The following is a 21605-nucleotide window of genomic DNA, read 5'->3' as shown; positions in this document are numbered from 1 at the left end:
TGAAGTGAAAAACTATCCCCAGTTTTTCAGGAGTTTTGTAGCAGTGACTGTTGCCAACAGGAGCCGTATACATGCATCCTAGTGGATAAATTAATGGATAATGAAGCTCAGGGCTTGAGATAGCCATCTATCTATTCATGTGGGCTTTTATTGAAAAGTAAAGGCAAAACCTAACTATGTTTCTAATTCTCATGATTATTAAACCAAAGAATGAGTGCATTTTGTCTTCCTGGGTGCAAACAGCAGCCCTATCACTCACTGAGATAGTGCGCTAGTTGATAAATGATTAAGAAAAAGGAAATGTGATGTGTAAACTTAGGCATTTTAACTCATTTAAGATAAATGAGCTGTTGACCTTCCATTAAGACTAAATTTGGAAGGGCCAGTTGGTTGCTCTCCATGTATGCCTTTGACCTTTCTGCTATATGTGGCTACAAAGCAGCAAAGCCCCAAGACTGATTTTTGAGCCCCTGGAGCAGAATCACCCCCAGGACACAACCTCCTGGAAGGATTTCAGAGTTTGGCTCGCGATAACTAAGAAAAGAAGCTCTGCAGCCGAATCCACTTGCAGGTCTGCACTCAGCTGTTACCCCAAAGAGCCCAAACCCATCAGCAAGGCCCATGAGTGGCACTTACCAGCACTGGGAGCCGGTGCCACCACGCTTTCCCTCACATCACAGAAGGACAGCAAAGCCAGCAGCACTGACCAACTCCAGCAGTGCAGCTTTTCACATGGGGGTAGTGGAATATCCTCCTTCATTGTACCCCAAACTACTTTCACCGGTGAAGCACACACAGAGGCAACTCTGTAACTGTGGCACTCAATTTTCAAATGAAACACTGAATTAGACACTTTAAAGCATTTAACACAACCTCATAGAACTCCAAATTGAGAAGGATTATTCTGCGTTATTCACTTGCAACTTCTGACATTCAAGAAATCACTTTACTGATAGAATATTAACTTTGTTTTCCAGGCTTTCTTTCCTTCCTTTTCATTTTATCATTTCATTTTATGCTTAAAAACACAGCAATGCTAACTTGAAATCCCCACAGCACATCCTGTGTGGTTTGAGCCCCTGTAAGCTGCTCGTTACGCGAGACTGCCAGTTTGCCTGGGGAGGCAGGGAGCGGTGGCTCTGCCAGCCAGGCTACAGACTCATAAATCACAAGACAAAGAGAATTTATGAATGTTTAAAATCTCATTAATTTTAACCAAAGTTGTTAATGATTGATTAAATACTCTTATTAAAAAAAAATGCATTTAAAAATCATTTTGACAGTTAACATCCACTGTTTGGAGTAAAGCTGCTTGAAAGGCAGCAAATGGAGACCTAAATTATAGCTAATAAATCTGCATTATTAAACAAAGAACAAGACAGAAAATGCACTTTTATAAGCTTTTTAAATTATTGACTATCTAGAGATAACCAACTGCATCCGCAGCTGTGTGAGATACAGTATCACTTTCTGGTTAATATACAACCATGCCAAATGTTACAAGCATATGACTAGCTGCAAGCCATGTGTTTTATATTACTCTTCCTAATCAGAGGGAATGAGCTCTCACTTAGGAAAAGTTCAAATTATTTAATTCAAAGTTCCTTGTTTACCATTTGAATCATGAGCACAACCAGTGATTTAAATCACTTCAGCTGTCAAGAGCCTTTGCTGACTGGCAGCCAGCATCGTACAGGCTGTGGGGTATCGGTGGCTGATGGAGTCGTGGCCAGCCAGCATTCAGGAGAGCCCCAGGCCCAGCCATGTGTGGGGCTGTGCAGAGCTGGCTCCAAACAAGGCACTGATGATGCGAACACCTGTATTGGAGCAATCTTTTCTGATAGTAAATACAACACAGGGACTCATTGGGTGCCTGTGGGATCAGCACCCAGGTACTTTTAAATGTGCAAAGTGTCCAGTGCGCATCTGGTAGATGCACTGACCAAGCTGTAAATAGAACAAAGCAGCTCCTTTACTTGCTATAGGATCTGGAACATCAAACGTATTTGTGACAGGAGCTCTGGTACCTCGCCAGAGGCAAAGCCACTATTTGTACATTTTGCTAAAACTTTCATTAACAGATCACATAAAATAATTGCTGGGATAAGGATTCCTAGTTTTCAGGACAGGATTATTTGTACTCTCCCCACACCAACACTAGACAGCTTTGCATTAACTGCCTAATTTACCAATTGGAATAAACATATCTTTTAAAAGAACACGTCCTCATACAGCTGCCATTTGGTGGAGGAGGCACTTGCCTGCAGAAAGTGCATCACTCTGAGTTTGGAATGCCGTGCTTCCTGCTACAGGCCAGCATCATGCACACGCTGAAGTTTATACTACCTGACAGTGTCAGCAGATCTGCAGTGATTTGCTGTAACAAGTATTAGATAATGACGCTCTTTCAAGAAAGCGAAAGGGTAAGCACAAACACAAAATCCCACATTGTGACACCCTCCCATCACTGGTCACAACACAAAACATTTTATTTGCTAAACACACCACGAAAACTTTGGTGTCAGTACTTATCTGGATTGATCATTGCTACTACTGCCTGACAATGCAATGAAAAGAACTAATCCTTTACGTATAGCTTCACATATAACATGTTTTAGAGTGCCATTTGTGTGCATTTATGATAATGAAAAAATAATCAATGTTGCTAACCGGAGAAGCGCTGTTCCCACCATGGCATTTCTACTGTCCCTGACAGCCACCCTCACCTCCAGTGTGAAAGCAGGACGGTAATGACACCATCTCCCAAAGCCACCAAGCATTACCTGTGCCTCTGACTTCTCAAAAACGCATGCACAGCTCCAAGGGCTAAGAGCACATGAGCAAGGCAAACTTGCACCTTCAGTCCCAAAGAACACTGCATAAGTATATCTGGTCCCTTGAAAGCAGCAAGGTCTCCAGTCATTCCTCCAAGACCCCAGAAGTCTCAAACGTCCCCCTCTTCAGACGGAAGCAGAGCTGGCACCAGGGGTCCCCACGCCCTTGGGATGCTGCTGCCCTGCCAGGCTCCTGTCTTGCCTGCCTAGATTTTACTGCATGATGGCCCCCAAGCTCACGGATGGAGATTTTTCTCCTATCTGAAATACTCATCTCAATGAGAGTACAGGCAAGTAATGATGCCTAAAAATTACCTATGAAAATACTGTTTTGTCTACCCATAACACTACTCACTTGTTCATACACACACCTCAAGCTTTTGAAAAATCCCTCTCCCCAAAACACCAAAATTCAAGAAAAGGATTTACTCTGATGAAGGATGTAATTGCTGTGGGGAGAAGTTACAGTTCATGGTGTCACACATGGTAATGAGCACGCCGGCTGCGGTTTGTACATGAAATTAATCTTTGCTCAAAGCAAAAGGGAGAATCTGCTGTCTTCCAGCCTGTTGCATACTGAACGCTTGCACCATCTTGGATCAAATCTTTTCAGGAAGTGAAAAACCACGTGAATTAGCTTCTTGATGACGACTGAGGATGAGTCGCAGGACCCCTCCTTGCCTCGCCATAAGCACTCCAGTCAAGACAAGTCACGCATGCCACAGACAAAGCAAACTCACCGTCTCAGGCCAGCTCCCTGAGATACTGCAACCTTTATGCCCATCCCTGCCTGGGTCATGGCTGGGGTCAGGAACCAGGCTGGCCCCAGTCAGCAAGGGCAATACACATTGATGGGGAGAGGGGAATGCTAAACCTGCACAGTTTACAGATGTGGCAGCAGCAAACAGCCATTACAAAAGCCAGCAGCTTGCTCCCTTCCCAAACTGGGGTATGCTAATCAACCCAGGCCATTCAGCTCTCATCGGCTATGACAGGCAGGCTGTGGCGCCTTGTGCCAGTGTACACAACCAGCAGAAGTGAAGAGCCTGTTTCAACTTGCAAGGGTGCGAAACTCACAGCATGAAGCAAGCAGGTGGGTAATGGCTCCATTTTACACCTGAGGAAACAGCCATCGGGAGCGAGATGGCATCCACGGATAACGGAGCCAGTAGCGAGCCTGGAAATAAAATTAAATCGCCTCATTTCCTCTCTGCAGCTTTGCTATCACCATCATTGCAGGGCTGTTTTATACCAGAGCTTCTACCTAGCAAAGGTTTTGACTACATGAATTTAAAAGATTAAACCAACAGCTGAATATTCACCACTCAACAAGAGACTACCGTAAAAATTAACAGACCAGAGAGAAGTTATCAGTGGTTTTAACAACTGCTCCTACGTAATGTGGAGGAAGGTGGGACAGAATGCCAGCCCTGCAAACCACCCTCCTGCAGTCAAGCACTGGTGGCTCCACAGACCTGGGCAGCTCCGGTTTGTCCTGCAATGCAAAGAGTCCTCCTCACACAGGTATTTTCATAGCTAAAATTACTTTTTAGAGAATCAACCCTGAGCAACACAAGACAGGAAGGGTGAGCACAGAGAGAAGAGGGACACCTTAATATTTGTTGTACAGAAGGGATGGGAGAACTGGTCCAGTGCAATAGGCTGGGCTGGGAGGGGACAACTGCACTTGGTTTTTGCTCTTCTTTCTTCTCTCTGCAAAAAATAAGATAATTGCAGGCACCCCTTAAACTGCATTTGTTGGCACTCTGCTAGCCAAGCCCTGTTCTCTGCTCCAGGGTGGAACTATGGGTACATAGCAGAGTACATGGAACAACCTCTGAAAAAGCCAGACCAGTATTACAGAAGAAACGCTGTCCCTAAAAAAAAGAAAACAAGAAAACAGCTATTTTTAAAATATAATTTACTCAAAGTCCTTCTTTTCAGCCTTTCAGCTGCTGAAGTTCTTATTTTGTAAGCAGACCAATCTCATGATGGGGTTGAAAAGAAGTGCTGAGTCTGGCAGCAGCACTAATCAAGGGCAAGGTCATGCAACTCGTTCAAATAACCACATTCATGATTCTCTGGTGCCCACTTTATGGTAGATTTGATATCACTTCACCTGCAGAAATATAGGAAATTCATGCAAAAAAGTCCATCAAGCTCCCTTCTTTTACAGGCATTATTATTTCAACCGATGGAATGTAATTAGCAAAAGTGCTTCTTGCATTTGTAGGAAACATAATAGTTCCAGTTACTTAGTCAGAAAAATCAAGAAAAAACCCAGCTAGCTAAAGAGGATTTTTCTGTTAAAAGCACAGACGTTAATTAAACTCTCATTTCTGAGTAAGTCCATAAGAATAAAACTTGAGGACAAAAGCTCTCGGTATGAAAATCATTGTAACATCTGTGAGATCTCACAATACCATTATGCCTTTATGAAGTCAATCTACAAATTGAAAGGCTTAACGTGGGCAGTGCAGAAGCTCACACTTCATTCTTGGGCTATCTCCAGATGGCCATTAACCTTTCAAGACACTGTGGATAGACAAGTGACAGGAACTGAGGGGACCCTGAACTAATCCTCCACAGGTAAGGTTATTTATTAGGAAAAAACCCAACAAGTTGAGGCATGTGTGAAACTGATTGTGTTACTCTGATTATTTCAGTGACTTTTCCTTAGCAGACATTTAAAAAAGATTCATAAATTTGCACCCCAGTAATGTTTACAAAGTCTCCCATTTACATAGGATTAAATTCAAACTTGGACTCTGTTTACCCCCAGCACCTCTCCTACCCTTGTTGACAAATGAGACTGCATCAGCACATAAACAACTTCCCTATTTCTCTGGATCGGTTAAAAAACACATCCGCTGGGCTCCCCCCTGCTCCAGTAGAGTTAATGCTTTTAGCACAGCCTCCTTGGTGGCACAATGTTTGCATTGTAATATTTCAGCGAGAGACTGCCATTGTAAATTGAAAGTGTAAATCTTGGGAGTAGAGAGCGCAAGTCTGTCGGAGAAGGAGAGCAGCCTGCCTCTGCACCTTGCCTGGTGCCAGCAGTCCTCAACCAGGCACAAACCCAGGAGACACTGGTTTTGTTACTACTCCCCATCTCTGGCTCACAGACCTGCTTGCATGCACCAAAATTTCCCCCATGCAGCTGGTGTTGGGAAGGATGAAGCACTGGCACACACGGCCCTTGCCTTCTACATGTTGGGGACTGCTCTGGAAAGCTCTTGGTGAGACCCTCTGCCACAGCACAGGGAGGCTTGAGCAGGAAGGACCCCACAACAGCTCATTACAGTAGTGTGTGCTGGGATAAGCCAGCCCACGGGTACCCCATGTATGGGAAACACTCTGCTCACCTGCTGTCAGAGCAGCCCAACCAAATCCCAATGAAACCACGGCTCTGCGGCACCATGAATTTTCTCATGCACAGGTAAAACACCATGGCAGTTGGTTGTGTTGTTTTACAAGGAGAAGTAAGGAGCCAGTGAAGATCTGAAATGCATGAAACTACTCGAGCACCATCCAAAAAGAGGAAGTGAGGTGCCAGCAGCCCCAGTCACTCCTGGGCCTCCTCACCACACATCAGACAGCATACAGAGTACCTGTTAGCTAACACTGGTGAGAAATGATCAAGGAAGAGAAAAATAACATGACACAATTTTGGAAGAGAACAGTAATTTACTTTGCATTTGTAACCACAAAGAAAATCCTTTAGTGGAGGCTACATTACCATTATTAATCCTGCACTATGTGTTCAGTGTGGCAGAAAGCGGGAATACTCCGAGGTTGCGTGTGCTATTTGGTGTTTATTTAAAAAATGAAGAGATTAAATGTCAGAGGATACACCATCAAAATACACTGTAACTAAAACCAGAAGATTGATGTGAAAACCCATGTGGGTGTTTGTGCTTGTAAAACCCACTGACATTAGCAGGGCAGCATCTTTACGTTTAGGACTTTTGCTCCTCCCATGCTATAAGAATGTGCATGGCAGATGAGGTTATCTACACAAAAAATCAACTGAAAAGTTGTTTTTTTAATCAGTAGCATAATCAAAACTTCATTATTGAAAAATAATATGATTAAACACTCCATTATTTCAAAAGCCACAGAACTAAGCAGATCCTAGGAGGGGAGTTCTTTCACGCACTAATCCATGCATGTAATTATCGATATGCTTTCCCATGCCCTGTTCAAATGCTCTCCCCTAAGGCTTTTCTTCTACTTCTACTACAGGGAAAAAAAAGCCAACCAGTTCAGTTTAAAGAACAAGTTGTATAACTCTTTATCTACTGCCTAAAGGATCAAATAAGGAATTCTACAGACCATAACGTCACAAGCAAATGATACGGCTTTGCTTGACCGGGTGGCCACCACCATGTGCAGGCAGCACAGGCAGGGCACGGTGTGCACCCTGTGCTGGTACATGCTGTGACCAGAGATGCTGTCAGAGCACCTGGGCTAATAAAACACTCAGGTCTGAGTGCTTTATTAGACTGCACTAAAAAGGGTGCCAACAGATCGTTTAATACAAAGATACATACCTTTAATGAAACTTAAGCACACAAAAATGAAAAGCAATTAAAGAATAAGCAATTTACTCTGGAGGGGATTAGAAGGATGCAAACCAATGCCCACACTGGGTTTTCCATACATGTATCAACTTGCCCGTGCTGAGAACAGCACTGGGCTGGCAACAGCACTGCCATGTTTAGATAGATTTGTTACTACCAGTCTTCTTCTACAGCAAACCATCTAGAAGACAAAAACTGCCAAATGTAGTCAAAGACAGTGTACTGAGAACAGCAAAGAGGGTTCCAGCGCAAGAGCATCCCCATGCTCACAGCCAGGAACCCCACAGCTGTAGTTGGGAAAGGGCAAGGTGCTGGGCACAAACAAGCACAGCTAAAGCCAGTCATTCCCCTCCCAGTGCAGCTGGAATTAGACCATCTGGAAAAAAGCAGATTTCTATTTGCTGGCAATTTTAATAGACAATCAACAACCAGAGTACTTTGGTTGCTGCTAGCACAGCAGCAGCACCTCTCTAAGGAACTGCGACTTGGTTCTTGAAACTAACGTACTTACTAGCAATCAATAAGATCATGGAATGACACATTTCTTTTGCTTCAAGTTAAAAATGCATAGGAAATTTCAAGCATTTAGAAGTTTATTCACTTTAATCTTTAAAAATATAACACCATCTGTTGCCATCAGATTTACGGTACAGCTCTCAGATATGTACATTTATTTGTTGGTATAAAAAGCTGTCAGCAACACCAGCACAAAAGTGAGTATCCTCTGGTAATCTCCTGAGCTACAGAGGGAAAAACTACTGAGTCTGAAAAACTTAACTAACAGGTTATTCATGAGAAACACAGTATGAACAAAACAAAAACCCCACTACTCCCCTTGTCACAACACCCTCCTTCCCCCCCCCCCCCCCCCCCCCCCTTCATAGCAGTAAAAAAACAAAACAAACCTCTACAACTTGCTAATACTATAACCTGCACATACTTACAGGTAATACTGGGAGAAACTTACCCCAGAAATTCCTGAACCTCAACAGCCAACTATTTTGATCCCTGCAGTCCTGCTCCCTTGGCACTTCTGATTTCTGCATGCAAATGCCTCAAACTTTGTGGGTTATGTGAGGTGTGGGTTATGTGAGGTATGGGTTATGTGAGGTGTGGGTTATGTGAGGATTCAATTTCAGATATCAGCATTTTTCAAGCAATGCAGGTTCCGTATGTACAGGCTATAATGCATACATAGTTTTAAATAAAATAAATTAAAAAAAGAAAAAGACATTCTCCTGTCAGCAGACTCTCAAAAATTAGTGTGGGCTGGCTGAAAATTTGTACAAGAAACAAAACATAGCACACATTCTCATCATAAACTTATTATACAAGATGAGTCCCGGTAATATGTAAAAGCAAACAAGTTATTTTCTGGACATGCATCGGTCACTACAAATCTAATACAAGTTTTAAGGAGGTAACAGTCCTGAGCGGCCAGGCTGGGATACCCACAAGCACCTGGATTTGCAGGAGCAAAGTCAGACCCCTGATACTGTCAGATCATTTGTAATGTTAAAATTAAAAGGGCTTGACCTTTTTTTTCCCAACAATTACTCGCTCTGCTGAAAAACCATCTTCTCCCTTTTATGAAATCAAACAAGAAACACTGGAAAAATGAATTCTTACCTGCCTGATGCTAATGATCACATTTCTCATGTTTAGAACATTTAGCTTCTTTGTGCTTTGGAAGTTAATACAACAGGAGAGGACTTAATAATATTTTTTTCCTCTGTCACACACTCTGTCCTGCTGTTATTTCTTGAAAGACTGCAAGTAAATCTGGCTTTGCCTTATGAAATTAAGGTCTCCTGGACATAAAAATCCAATTAGTGCTACAAAAGTCAAGGCATACCATTTCCCAAGTCTCTTTTACACCAATACAGACTTTTTTTAACCCTTTCTGTCAAGGACGAAAGACACAGCTGAATGAATGGATTTTTTCTCTCTCATTTATATATTGATCATAATAGGGCCAGACAGGTAGGCCTATACAAGTGCTGATTCTGTCAGCAGACACAGTTGCCAGGACTGTGAACACTGTCACTTATAGATTGATAAATGGACTACAGGGACTAATTGTATTTCAGCATCTCTGGACAGATGGTAAATCTTACAGCCATATGGTGATTATTTCCACTGCACTGAAAGTATATTAACACTTACCAAAATGTTTAAAGAGATGAGATGATATAAAATATTCTTTCCATGAACTGGGATAAAAACGATGGGCATGGATGGGCCTGCACGCTGGGGCTGGGCTCTGTCCCAGGATTCCCGTTTGGTGCGGGCTCAAGGTCCTGCGGCTATCACACAGTTATTGATGAAACTGGCTGTGTGCTGGGTCCTCAGCTGGAGCACAGTGCTGCTGTGATAGCCAGGGGATAACATGCCTCATTTTAGCTATTCTGCACTGCCCTTATTTAGTTGCCACTATTTACTGCTTGATATGCTGGCTGCCCTGTGAGCTGGCAGCACTGATACATATACTTTATTTTCCCGCTATTTTATTCTAAATCCTTCTCTACTCTCGAGTTGAAAACACACTGAAGTTATTGTCCTATTATTAAAGATATCCACATACCAAGCCCTGGCCCACGAGCAGTAGGGTCCATGGAGTAGGACTACACATGCGCAATATGCAGTTAGATGTCTACTTGAAGAAGAGGAATCAACTGGGAGAAGACAGAACCATGCCCCAGTAATCCTGTGAAACAAAACAAGCCAGCTGCATGGTGACCAGAGGCTCATCCTGCTCCCTGCAGTCCGGATAAACCATTGCTAAGCTCTGCAGTGCCACTTCAGCATGGAGCCAGTAGCTCATCGTATTTACCAAATGCTAACAAAGCACCCGATGGATAACACGTCAGGCTGATACACATCCCAAATGACACAGCCTGCTTATGGCTGCATCCTTTACTAACGCTTTTGCTGTGGAGCTTTGAACCTTTTATGGGATTTACGCAGCAGTGAATTCACACTTCAAAACAACGGGAGAGTACATGCTGGAGACCTGATCCTCTCCAGCTCTAAGCTACTGCCTATTTATGCCAAACAAATGTGTGCAAAATCAGCTCGTAAATTCTAGACAGATTTTTATGCTGGAATAATAACTCACAGTACACAACTTAAATGACCTTCTGCTTAATTATCTGAACAAAAATCTGAACACTTGTTTTAAAATAGGATTAAAAAATCATGTCTTGCATCCTGCAGGAATTTGTTTTGAGGGCACTCTCATGGTAGGACACTCCTAGTTAGCAGAAGCCGAGACCTCCCTAGCTGTGGGGAGAAAAAGAGTTCATGCACGAGTTTCCCCTATTTGCCATAAGTAAATTATAGCAAGTCAACAGCTAGAAACTGAACTTGTCATAGTCTTTGTGATCTAAAATTAGTGCCTGGTGTTAGCATGCAGAATGGATCAAGTACTCACTCAGCCACTGAGGAGAAGGTGCCAACTGGTGAGAAATTCTTACTATGCTTTTTGCACATTCACACTTTAGCACCCTAAGAATTAAATTCATTTGACTTGTAAGGCCTCTATTACAGATCTTTCTAAACACAGATTACCCTTAGGAAGTTTTACTACCCCCTGAAAGGCAGCAGAAGAGCATTTCAGTTGCCTGTTTCTCCCTAGACAACCCACACTAGCCCTGTGTTTTTCCATGTGCCTCCCCAGCCAACACTTCAACCAAGGCTTGGAGCTGCTGTTTCCCCGGCACTGGCTGGGCTGTCCACCTGCAAGGAGAGGCAGCAGCTCCAAAGTCACCACATGGGAAGGAGGAGTGCCAACAGGATATGAAAAAAGGAAAGAATGGGAGGAGAAGTAACTTAGATTCAAGGTACAAAGTCTGGACCACTCTAACTCATGTAAATCAGCCATTCTTTTGAGGGATAACAGGCAGCACTGAACCATCCCAAATCATTCCCAGCAGTCATGTGTCTATTTTCTCTTCTGGCCAATAAATCAGAGGTCATTCTGCAAAGCAGTTGATGAGTATAAATTCTTTCCAGTACAACCTCATGCCACTCCTGCTAATTTAACAGTTACTGGAAAGTGTGCTGCAAATTAGGGCAATGTTACTTTGATATTTCATGGGAGAAGCCTTATGGAGTTGCACAACACTGCTTTACCTCCTAAGGACAAGGATGCCTATTCATAAAGCAGGGAGGAAAGACTAAGCAGGGAATGTAAAGTGGATTAGATATTTTGATTCTGTTCCAAACTCTAAGCTTAAAATATAAAAACTTTGGCAACTTCTCCCCCATAGAATTTGAAATGCTAATTTCTAACTCAATGGAGAGAAGTTTGTGCAAAGATCTGAACAATACATATGCAGGATTACTTCTCCAAGACTGAAAAATTCAGACTACATCTTGTCTGTAGAGGGAAAAGCCAGTAACAACAACCACAGGAGAGGTGTTTACCGCAGGCTTCACAAGGAGCTCGGTCCAGCTGAAGGAAGAAGCCCACCCCACAGCCCTCTGCCAAACCAGTCTGGGGAGGCAAAACAAAGCAAGAGAGATTGCTGAGAGCATCAGGCTGTGTACAACAAAGTCCTTGAAAGCTGATACATCTTCCATAACATGCAATTTTGAAGGTCTCAAAAACCAGATACTCAGAACTTTCTGCCCAGGGAACGCCTTTGAGGTTCGCACAGAAACTTTAAAGACATAATTTGTCCTTCAGATCTCTCAAAAGACAAAGTGGATTTTCACATTATGCACAAACCCACTACCCTGATACAAAGCACAGAGGAAGGTGCAAGAGGGACAGAGGATAAAGGAAAGTTCCTCGTGGAAGCACGGACTCACACACTTCTGGATCTGCCTGGCAGGAGGTAAGCAGCCTCCCCATCCACCCCAAATAACTCCCTTTCTGGAATGTGGGATCTGACCCCTGCACAGCAGCTATTGTGTTTCAGTGTAACTGGGATTACAGACTCAAGCTTTTAATTGAATTTTCTTGAATTTGGGTGGCTGTAGAGAATTATCAAATCCCCACTCCCAGGCAAGCCAATTTCTGTTCATCTTGAAAAGCACCATAAACCAAACCAGACTGCTTTTTATGTGTTAACATTTCTAGAACATACCTTAAATACAAGTTTTTGAAGACCACCCATATCAACAACAGGCAACAGAACATTAGCTATCTCTGGTAATGGACTACATTAGTGACAAACAGCTGTCAAACACAAGATAAAATAATCATTAAAAGAGAAAGCTCTCATTCACCTGTGTGCTGTAAAGTTTCAAGCAGCTGAATTTCCTTTATTGTTTCATAACAGAAGGAATCTCTCCCTATCCTAGCTGGAGGAGAGGGCTTTAATTATGACAATCATTGGATTACACACACACCTAAATGGAGTCCAAAGATGCTTTTATCTCCTCCTTGTATACTGAAGGGCAGTGGTTGTGCCTTTGGGTGTACCCTGTGCCTGTGAGCACACTGGGGCTGCCCTGTCTGGGCAGAAACCTCCTGGCAGGTCAGGGAGGAGTATTTCAGCTTTGGGGCTACCAGGAGTTTGGGCTATGTGAAGGTGTAAGAGGTGGTGGCTTTACCTGGAGGAGCAGTGGATAGGTACACTTTGGTTAGAGACGGAGTGATGTCAAAGCAGACAGGGCGACAACTATGCTGTTGCCATCTTTGCACCAGCATCTGAACTAGCCACCCGCACAAAGCTCCCACCTCCTCTTCACACATCATCTTCTCCAAAATAAACAATAAGAAGGTGTCAGACTCTTCCCCACATTCCCTCCCAGCAGCCCAGAGCCCCAGCACAGCCCTGGGTGCTGGCTGGGAACATTCTGCACATCTCATCCCAGAGAATTTCTCCGGTTTTTTTCAACTGCTTTCATTGACAATTTTCAGTATCACAAAACAGATCACATGTTGTCACTTAAACAGCTACAGGGAGACATTTTAGACGTGTGCAACAGATTTGTAGTGGGAAGCCGGAATACAAAAGCCTGATAAGACCAGGGAATGAAATAAAGGCAACAAACAAAGTGTTGCTGTTACAGAGCAACTCACCAACAGCAAAGAACTTGAGCCAGTCACTGCAACAAGATTAATACAAAGACAGAGAGTGTGCATCTTGAAGTACTGTTTTCAAAAGGAAAAGCCTTGTTGAATACCCCCATTTCTGGCTACCCTACCTGTTCTTCTTCCAGGGGTGAAACAATAAGTAATGAATACTGAAAATAAGATGCTCACACCTCCACCTAATATTATTAATATTTCCCTTCAGAGCCATATAAGTTTTAAGCCATATCTATTTTTCCCCTCAAGAAATAACTGTTTCATATCTGAGAAGAATCTACTGCAAAGTGTTAAGCAGAGACAAACAAGTATGTATAGACTAGGTACTCACACACCATTTCACAGCCCATAAGGAAGGATCCTCACTACAACTAGAAGCAGTTTTAGGAAAAAGTATTTTACAAGCTGGCTACGTATTTTTAAATGCATTCCATAGAGGCCTTTGCTGTCTTGCTGCACTGATGTTCTGAACTTTGCCTGATAAGAATGCAGTTGCAGGACTTCTATTATTATAATGCAAATACTAACACCTAGCAGCTCCAGAGGCTTGCTCAGGCCCCTTGATGTGCTGGCATAAAAGTGCAACTTCTACAGATAATGCCTTTTGAATTGCAGCAGGGTTCGTGTGTCTAAATTCTGCAGGCTGCAGTGAAACTTCCAGACGGAAAGAAAACAGTTTGTCCCTTCAGAAATCCATACAATCTTGCATTTTGATAAGCTACGTCAAATAAATAAAATGAGACTAGTGTGTGTGGGAGGCAGGAAAGGAGGTTGCGTTACCACTGAAGTGAATGAGCTTTGCACTGTTACCAGCAGTCACTTCTGCTCGCACCTCCATTGCCAGGCCCTCTTTCCCCTGTCTCAAATCTGCTCGTTCTTCATGATAAAGCCGTAGCTGTTTTGCAGCTAAGGCTCCTGGTCTTGCCAGCCTTCACCATGAAGCCCACAAATCCTCAAACACCTACACAGCAGAGCCTCCTGCTCCCCTATGAGTCATTAAGCAGGCTGTCCCGCTCAGTGATGTCATCCAGCAAGACCCATTTTTGATTTAAACAAATCCTACAACACCTCAAGCATCAATTATTTAAAATATTGTCTTCATTTTAATCCCTACCCCAGTGGCAAAATTACCATTACAAAGCATTTCCAAGTGATGCAAGAGGGTCCAACAGCCTCTAATAGTTGCTACGTCAATGAGGAGTAAGCAGCCAGTGACTCGTGTCACACATGAGCTAAGCACAGAGCATCTGAGCCAACAGCAGCGGGCAGATTTCTCTTACAAACAGGCAGAGAGCAGCTAGGATGTGTCACCAAAAATATAATCAAAGATCAACTGCATCATCCAATCTCATCTTGTACATTTTGCATTAGTACATATTACACAACCGCTACTCACACTGTCTCTAACCTGTGCTGGGTGATGTGTGGCTATGGCGCAGCAGTAACCTTGCCTGATACTAATAGTCTATTCCCTGCCTAATTGCTTTTGCCATTAAAAGTGCTTCTGTAATACTCAAGCTTAAACACTTCCTGTCTTCATTTGAAGGCAGTGGCCTTGTCACATTCTGAGATTTAATAACAGAATTGTCAGCTATTTACAGGGTACAGCCGAATTATCAGAGAAACAGAGTTGAAATATATTCCCCTAAGCACATTTACATCCTAAAGAGCCACGACCAAAACAGAGTATAAACAAGTCACATGCTGTATTTGCAGTGCACAAAGTGCACAAAAGCAACGGACAGCATTCAGAGGTGAAAGCAAGCAGAGATTTGCCTGCGTAGCAATCTTTGGGACTGAAGACCTTCCCACTCTGCACACGCCCTATCACAAAGTTAACAGGAAAACCAACAGCTGATTCAAAACACTTACGTGTCCTTAAACATACATTCATGGGTGAGGCTCCTGTAAGTATTGCATTAATAGAGCCAAATGAATGAATAAAATGAATACATGAATACACAACACTGCAGAAAATCTAGATGTAAAACCAGGCTGATGCCCGTGCTCTTGGGTTCTCAGCAACACCGTTGCTCTTCTATGCCTGTTTCAGGCATGCTGGGAATATGCTTGAACACTTTGTCAGATCTTGAACCAGTTAAAACTACTTTCAGTTTAAAGGAACCAAACATCAAATAATTCTCAACATTTCAAATGATGCCTTTGTTGTCAGGAGACCTGCTCACCATCCTCTCTTCAAATAGAGAGAAGGGCTTAAGGGACATCCCAACTTTGAGGAGGATATTTTATTTATAATTTTTTTCCTCAAGTGCTAATTATATTAACAGTAGTAATTAATTAGGTAAGTACCTGAAAGCAACTTGACTGTGATCACTCTCTTAGCATTAAGTTTTCTTTGTGTCCACTCTTTATACAGCATGGGCTATGTGAGCAAATTTTGGTGTAATTTGCACCAGGGCACACAAACTAGCTGTGGAACTGGCAGACCATTTCCTGTTGTCGTTTGCTGAACTTACCTCCAGCAGACCCCAGAATTTTTTTCTCAACCTGTTGTGTCTTTCATACCAGTCATTCCTTCATCATTTCCTTCTGCTACTCTTTCATTAGCTTGTTTAGTAATTTCTCCCAATCCCATGTTTTCCTTGGACCTTATTCACACAGGAGGTCTTTGCCAAAATTCAGTTACGTGCCTCTATCTGTACTCCTCATCTGCTCCTCATATAATTGTGTGAGAGGTGACAAAGTCTCTCACTTGATGGCAGACTTGAATGAAACACTCCAGCATTACAGGTTTGTTCACTCACCTGAATGCAACCACACCAAAGCCCTAAGCACACACAAATCCTGGTGATGATCTAGCTATTCGCTCTGTTTTGTTTTTTTTCTCCCACACCAACAAGCTCCCTGCCTCTCTGTCTTTATTTAAATTATGTTAAATGTAAGAAAGGGACTACACATTACAGGTTTTATACATACTGTTGAAGTCAGCAGAGTTTTTCATCCATTTCAGTGAACCCAACATACTGTTACAGAACCCTGAGTTCTCTGGATCCAACTTTTCCACTGGATTTTGTACAGACACTGGTATCTAGAGATACTGAATACCCAAAGTCAGAACAGCAGCAGTTTATATCCAGTCTGCAAAATGGGAATAGCTACATATGGAACTGAAGCTATGAAGAATCAAGCATCCCCAGCCAGCTGCTTCAAAACCCATGAGATTAACAGCCTCGGCATCTCTCAAATCTCAGCCCCTTTCCTGGAACACCATCACCAATTGGATGATGCCTGATGCAACCTATCCCCCTGAGCTAGGCTAGGAACTGAACCAAAGCTGATGTCCTCAAAACCTCAAAAGAGAGTCCTTGAGCTCACAGTACCAACTCAGCTGTGTTTGAGCATACACTCACCCCAGCCCTGCTTTGAGGGACACTGGCTTTGCAGTGAAACCCAGGTGCCCTTACCTGCCTGCCGCTCTTGGGTCCCAGGATGCCCACCTCCCACATGGACAGATGGCTCAGACAAACTTTGGAGGGAGCTGGTGTGAGACTCCTGTGGATTTCAGTGGGAGCTGGATGATGGCCAGGGTGAATTTCCTCTGCAACACACTCTTCCCCACTACAGAGCTTCTTAGGCAAAGCTTATCACCATGGAATCTAAAGTACTGCTAGTACCACGAGAGGCCAGCTTTGAACACCGTCCAAAATTAGTGTCTTCCTGTAACACTAACTTCATTACGTCTTCTGCTTTCTTCACCTTCTTCTTTCCTCATTCTCCCATTTGCTTGCCTTTTACTCCCCAAATAGAGCCCTATGTTGGCCAATGGACGTTACTATTGCCAACAGCAGAAGGGAAGAGTGCAAGGAAGGCTTTCCTGATGCTCTTAAATGTCACTGCATAATAAAAACATTACATATGACTACTCTCAGAAATATAGGCCCCCAACTGTACCTTCTCATGAAAGAATTACAGGAGGGGAAGGATTCTGTTCATGAGGCCAGTCTCCTTAAGATAAGGGTATTTCACTGCTTGATACAGACTTGGAAACTCCCATTTTCCCACCTTCCAGGAGGAAGGTGTGGGCTCAAAGCCCACCTGGGGGAGGTATGGGTGGATCCCAGCTTCATGGGACTCATTTACCACATTAGCCCCTGTGGAAGCATCACAGAGAAGCCATCTCATATCAGCCAAAAGGAAAGTGTACTATGAGCTAGTTCATCATTAGCTTGTGCAGCACACAATTCTACATTGTTGTACAGCTTTCTGCAATAATTTCTAACACACAGAGGCTTGATTTTCATTTTGATTATGATTTATAAAACAGATTTAAAATTCCATTTTATTGCTGGAAGGTATTTAAATTAGTTGAGTTTTAATCCAACAGATAATATAAAGAACAGCTTCAGCAGCAGTGAAGTGATTTACAGGTCTAATCCAAAGTGGATACTTGTCACACACCTCATAACAAGAAATATTTTGTAACATACAGAGAGGGAAAGAAAAAGATACTAAAGAAATGGAACCAGTAAAAGAATGTAAGCACATATGAAACAGCTATCCAACATCTCCTTAAATCATCTAATAACTAAACCTGAACCATCTTTATAACTGGAAAGTTAGCTTAAGACTGCTTAAATTGAGGTCAAATTGAATCAGATCACAGCTATTAGATGAGCAGGCACAGCTCTCTAAAGCCAGAGCCACGAACAAGGGAGCCACTTTCTTGGTTGTGTTAGCCCTTGGCTTGCAATACCCAGAGACAAATCTGGTGGCAACTTCAGGCAAAGATTTCTAGAGCTGGAAATACATGACATCGTGGTTTTGAAATGGCTAAAGTTTAATCTCTGAGACTACTGAAGCAACAGCAGTTATCAGATGTACTGGGTAGAAGAAAGTGGTGATTTAGGAGACTGATTTAGGAGACTATTTGTTCCCTTTAAAGTAAACATTTGTCCAGTGAGATCCTTAACAGTGGCTTGACTTAAACCCAGTGGTTTTCAGCCAGAAGGGATAATGGGCACAGAAGCAGGGTTTTTTTCCTGGACACTTTTTGTTTGGCGGGTTTTGGGGTTTTTACAACATTGTTTTCACAGTCCCTGAATTGACAGGCTTTACCTTTTTTTTTAAACATGTAAATTACTTTCCTAAAACTTGACACTACCTTGCCGCCTGATAGGGTGAACTAAACCAACAGTTTAAATAGCTCAGCTCACACCTAATAAGCAATTTAAATAGCTTTGCTGAGCTCAAGTAGCTGTATCAGGTTTCACAGCAGTCACTGCCAAATCCATAGGCAGCACTGAAATGAACCATTAGCAATGGTCACCCCCAAGAGGAAAAGAAAAGGGGAAAAAAGAAAAGAAAAAACATTTTAAGAGCTAAGAGTACAGTCGTTGTCACCTTATGTGACACCAAAATATGCCCAGGAAGCAAATCCCACTGGAATATCTGGGACAAAACATATTCTTCCAAGTAAGACAGACTAATCTCTGTGCTCTGATCACAACATGCTTCACATAGACAGATGAGGACAGGAGCGCCCATTTCACAGAAGGCAAAGCTGAATCCCGCAGAGGTGAAGGATTTAACAGCAGCAATGGAACAGGGAGAAACGTGGGGGAGCTCTCTCATGTGCCACACGTGCTAAGCCATAGCTGCAACAGCACTGTCACAAATGTACTTCCAAGTTCTCTGTATCAGGAGGATGAATGGCAAGATAATGACGTGAGACACTGGCAAAATGTAAACCCACAAAAGCCCTTGTGTGCACTCTGTACAGAGCGTATGAGGGTGTACAACCCACGCCACAGCCCTGGGAGTGAATGATGCTGGGAGACTGATCTCACATGCACCGCGCTGAGTCTGAAATAACTTACCTAAGTGAAACACATTAAATCATGATATTGAACTAGACTGGTGAATGTGCCTCCTCTACCTGTACAAGTCTGCATGACCCAGCACTGCATACATAGCAGCACAGACACAGAGCGCACAGGGCACACAATCAGAGCACTCAAAAGACTCCAAGTCTTTCGCAGCTTGAACAGCTCTGGATGCAGAGCCAGAGCACTTCGAGCCCAGAGCTACGGCTGACATATACAAGGGAGTGGGTGACCACTGCAATTGTCCACTCAGTTCTCTCCAAGCCACAGCAAAACTTTTCAGCTAAACAGATCTGCCAGCGTGGAAATGGTTACAAATGACAACACACAAATATTTGCTTTAGAGCTGCCCAGGTAAGTGACAGAGGCAAGTTTCCCCTAGATAGATGTTTCTGACCACCCTGGACTCAGCAGGGCAGTACTGCTCCAGGAAGGTTTTGTTGCTTCTTTCTCCAAACCCCACGCCAGTTTCTGGTTTATTTTCCAGTGGAACTTTACCTAATTAAGAAGCAAATGAGCCCCTTGTAATCCTGAAGTGATACACAGAGAGATACTCATTTAGATCTTATTTCTCCCTCTGCCTCTGTACTTGCATTCAGTACTCCTGGGTATCAAATTCAGACACATGCATGGTATTTTAATTCATTATTTATCCATATGGTCTCGAATTGTATCACTAACAATAACAAACAAATCTACAGTGGGAGTTTGCATAGTTGGAAGTGCATGAGGAAGCTCAGAAACTGGAGAATGATTATTCCTTGCCACAGAGGGGTGAGGAGCCGTGAGGAAGAGGAAAGGTGTAAGAGAACATAATAGGATAAAAATAAAGCAAATTAAATGTGTAGGTTTGGAATCCCCCAAGACATTCTGGTCGAGAGGATCTCAATCCTATATATAGTTTAAGCCAAAAGCACAACGTTAACATCTGTTTGCTGAGATTCAGTTCACGAACTGCTCTAATGCCAGCATTGGGCTTTTGTCCCCTAGTTAAAGTTAAAGGATGGGAAAAACACAGTATTCATTTTTGGACTGATCAAGATGAATTCTCCAAGAGGCGATTACATGTGATCAGAGACTTCTAGTATGTTTAAAATAAAAGACAAGGGGGGACATTTAGGCAAATTAGAGGACAACTGGCACAGTTCAGGCAAGTTTATTGTGAGCCTCCAGCAGCCGAGAGCTCTCGCTGAACCAGAGCATCACACATCTGACAATGAACTCGCCGCTCAGCCCGGCGCGCAGAGCCCACGGCTTCCCGGCGAGGGACCGGACCCCGGCCCGCAGCTCCCTTCCTCGGGCCGCGATACCCCCAGCTCTTCCCCGCTTATTCCAGCGGGGATTTTGCCCCCGGTAACCTGCCGGGAGCGGCTTTCCCCCGCCGGTGGCTGGGGCGGGAGCCTCCCCGCCACCGCTCCGAGCGGGTGATAAATGATTAATTACGTTATAAAACGCCGGGGTCGCGGAGCGCACCCGGGCGACCTGCGGAGGGGCCGGGGAGGTGAGGGGCGGGACGCGGGGCTCACTCGGGGTCGGCGCCCACGCGTGGCCGGGGCCCTGCGGACTCACCCCATGTCGCGGCACCGTTCGGCGGCGGCACCCCCGGGCGGCTCCCCGCGCTCGGCGGCCAGCGGCGGCCGCGTCCCCACTTCGCACATGCGGCCGCCCCAGCCCCGACACCGGCTCCGGCTGGCTGCGGCTGCCCGGCTGCACGGCGGCGGCGGCGAGGCGTCCTGCTCCTCCTCCCGCCGCCTCCCTCCCCCCTTACATAACCTCCTTCCCGGGCGGCGGCGGCACCGAGCAGCCTCCCGCGGCACCCACCGCCCTGCGAGGCGGCGGCGCGGGGCGGGGCGGCGGGCTAGCCCCCGGGGCCCCTCCGCTTCCCAACGCGGGACCGGGCAGCCGGCGGTGAGAGCGGCCCTGCGGGGGTTCGAGCCCCGGAGCGGGGCGTCAGCATCGCGTGTCCGCGGTGCGCGGGGCCGCGACCAGTCGTGGGGGGACGGGGCCGCGGGAAAACTTCGGGTGAAGTTGCGGGGCCGGCCCCGCCCGCTGCCGATAAACCCCAGCGGCGGGAGGGGGCAGCCCAGACCCAGAGACCGGCGGCTCCGGGGGCGGTTGCCCAGCGGCGCGGGCACGGCTGCGATCCGCCAGCGGGTCCCGGGATGCCCTTCCGAGCCCGGGCAGCGCTGCGCCGGGGATGACTCGTGGAGCACGAGCAGGCGGTTCTCTGCCCGCGGCTTGCCACGCTTTGAATCCGTTTTCCCAGGGAATCGACGGGACTGAACGCAGCCCCCTCATTCCC

The 21605-nt window shown here is 44.6% G+C and overlaps 1 protein-coding gene across 1 annotated transcript in view; it reads right to left on the bottom strand.

The window, feature by feature from the left end:
• Nucleotides 1–21006, bottom strand: part of HOMER2 (homer scaffold protein 2) — a 59996-nt gene extending 38990 nt beyond the window's left edge. Inside the window, exon 1 of the mRNA XM_061446858.1 lies at nucleotides 20873–21006. Coding sequence (XP_061302842.1) covers nucleotides 20873–20961 — 89 coding nt within the window. The 5' untranslated portion in view covers nucleotides 20962–21006. The remainder of the gene's footprint in view (nucleotides 1–20872) is intronic.
• Nucleotides 21007–21605: the final 599 nt, after the last annotated feature.

Source organism: Pezoporus flaviventris, unplaced genomic scaffold (genome assembly GCF_033815535.1).
Source record: "Pezoporus flaviventris isolate CSIRO_AGI_PZ_B2104156 unplaced genomic scaffold, CSIRO_AGI_Pfla_v1 ptg000006l, whole genome shotgun sequence".
NCBI lineage: Eukaryota > Metazoa > Chordata > Aves > Psittaciformes > Psittacidae > Pezoporus > Pezoporus flaviventris.
Note: the sequence above shows the minus strand (reverse complement) of the source record. Positions and strands in the feature narration are given on the sequence as shown.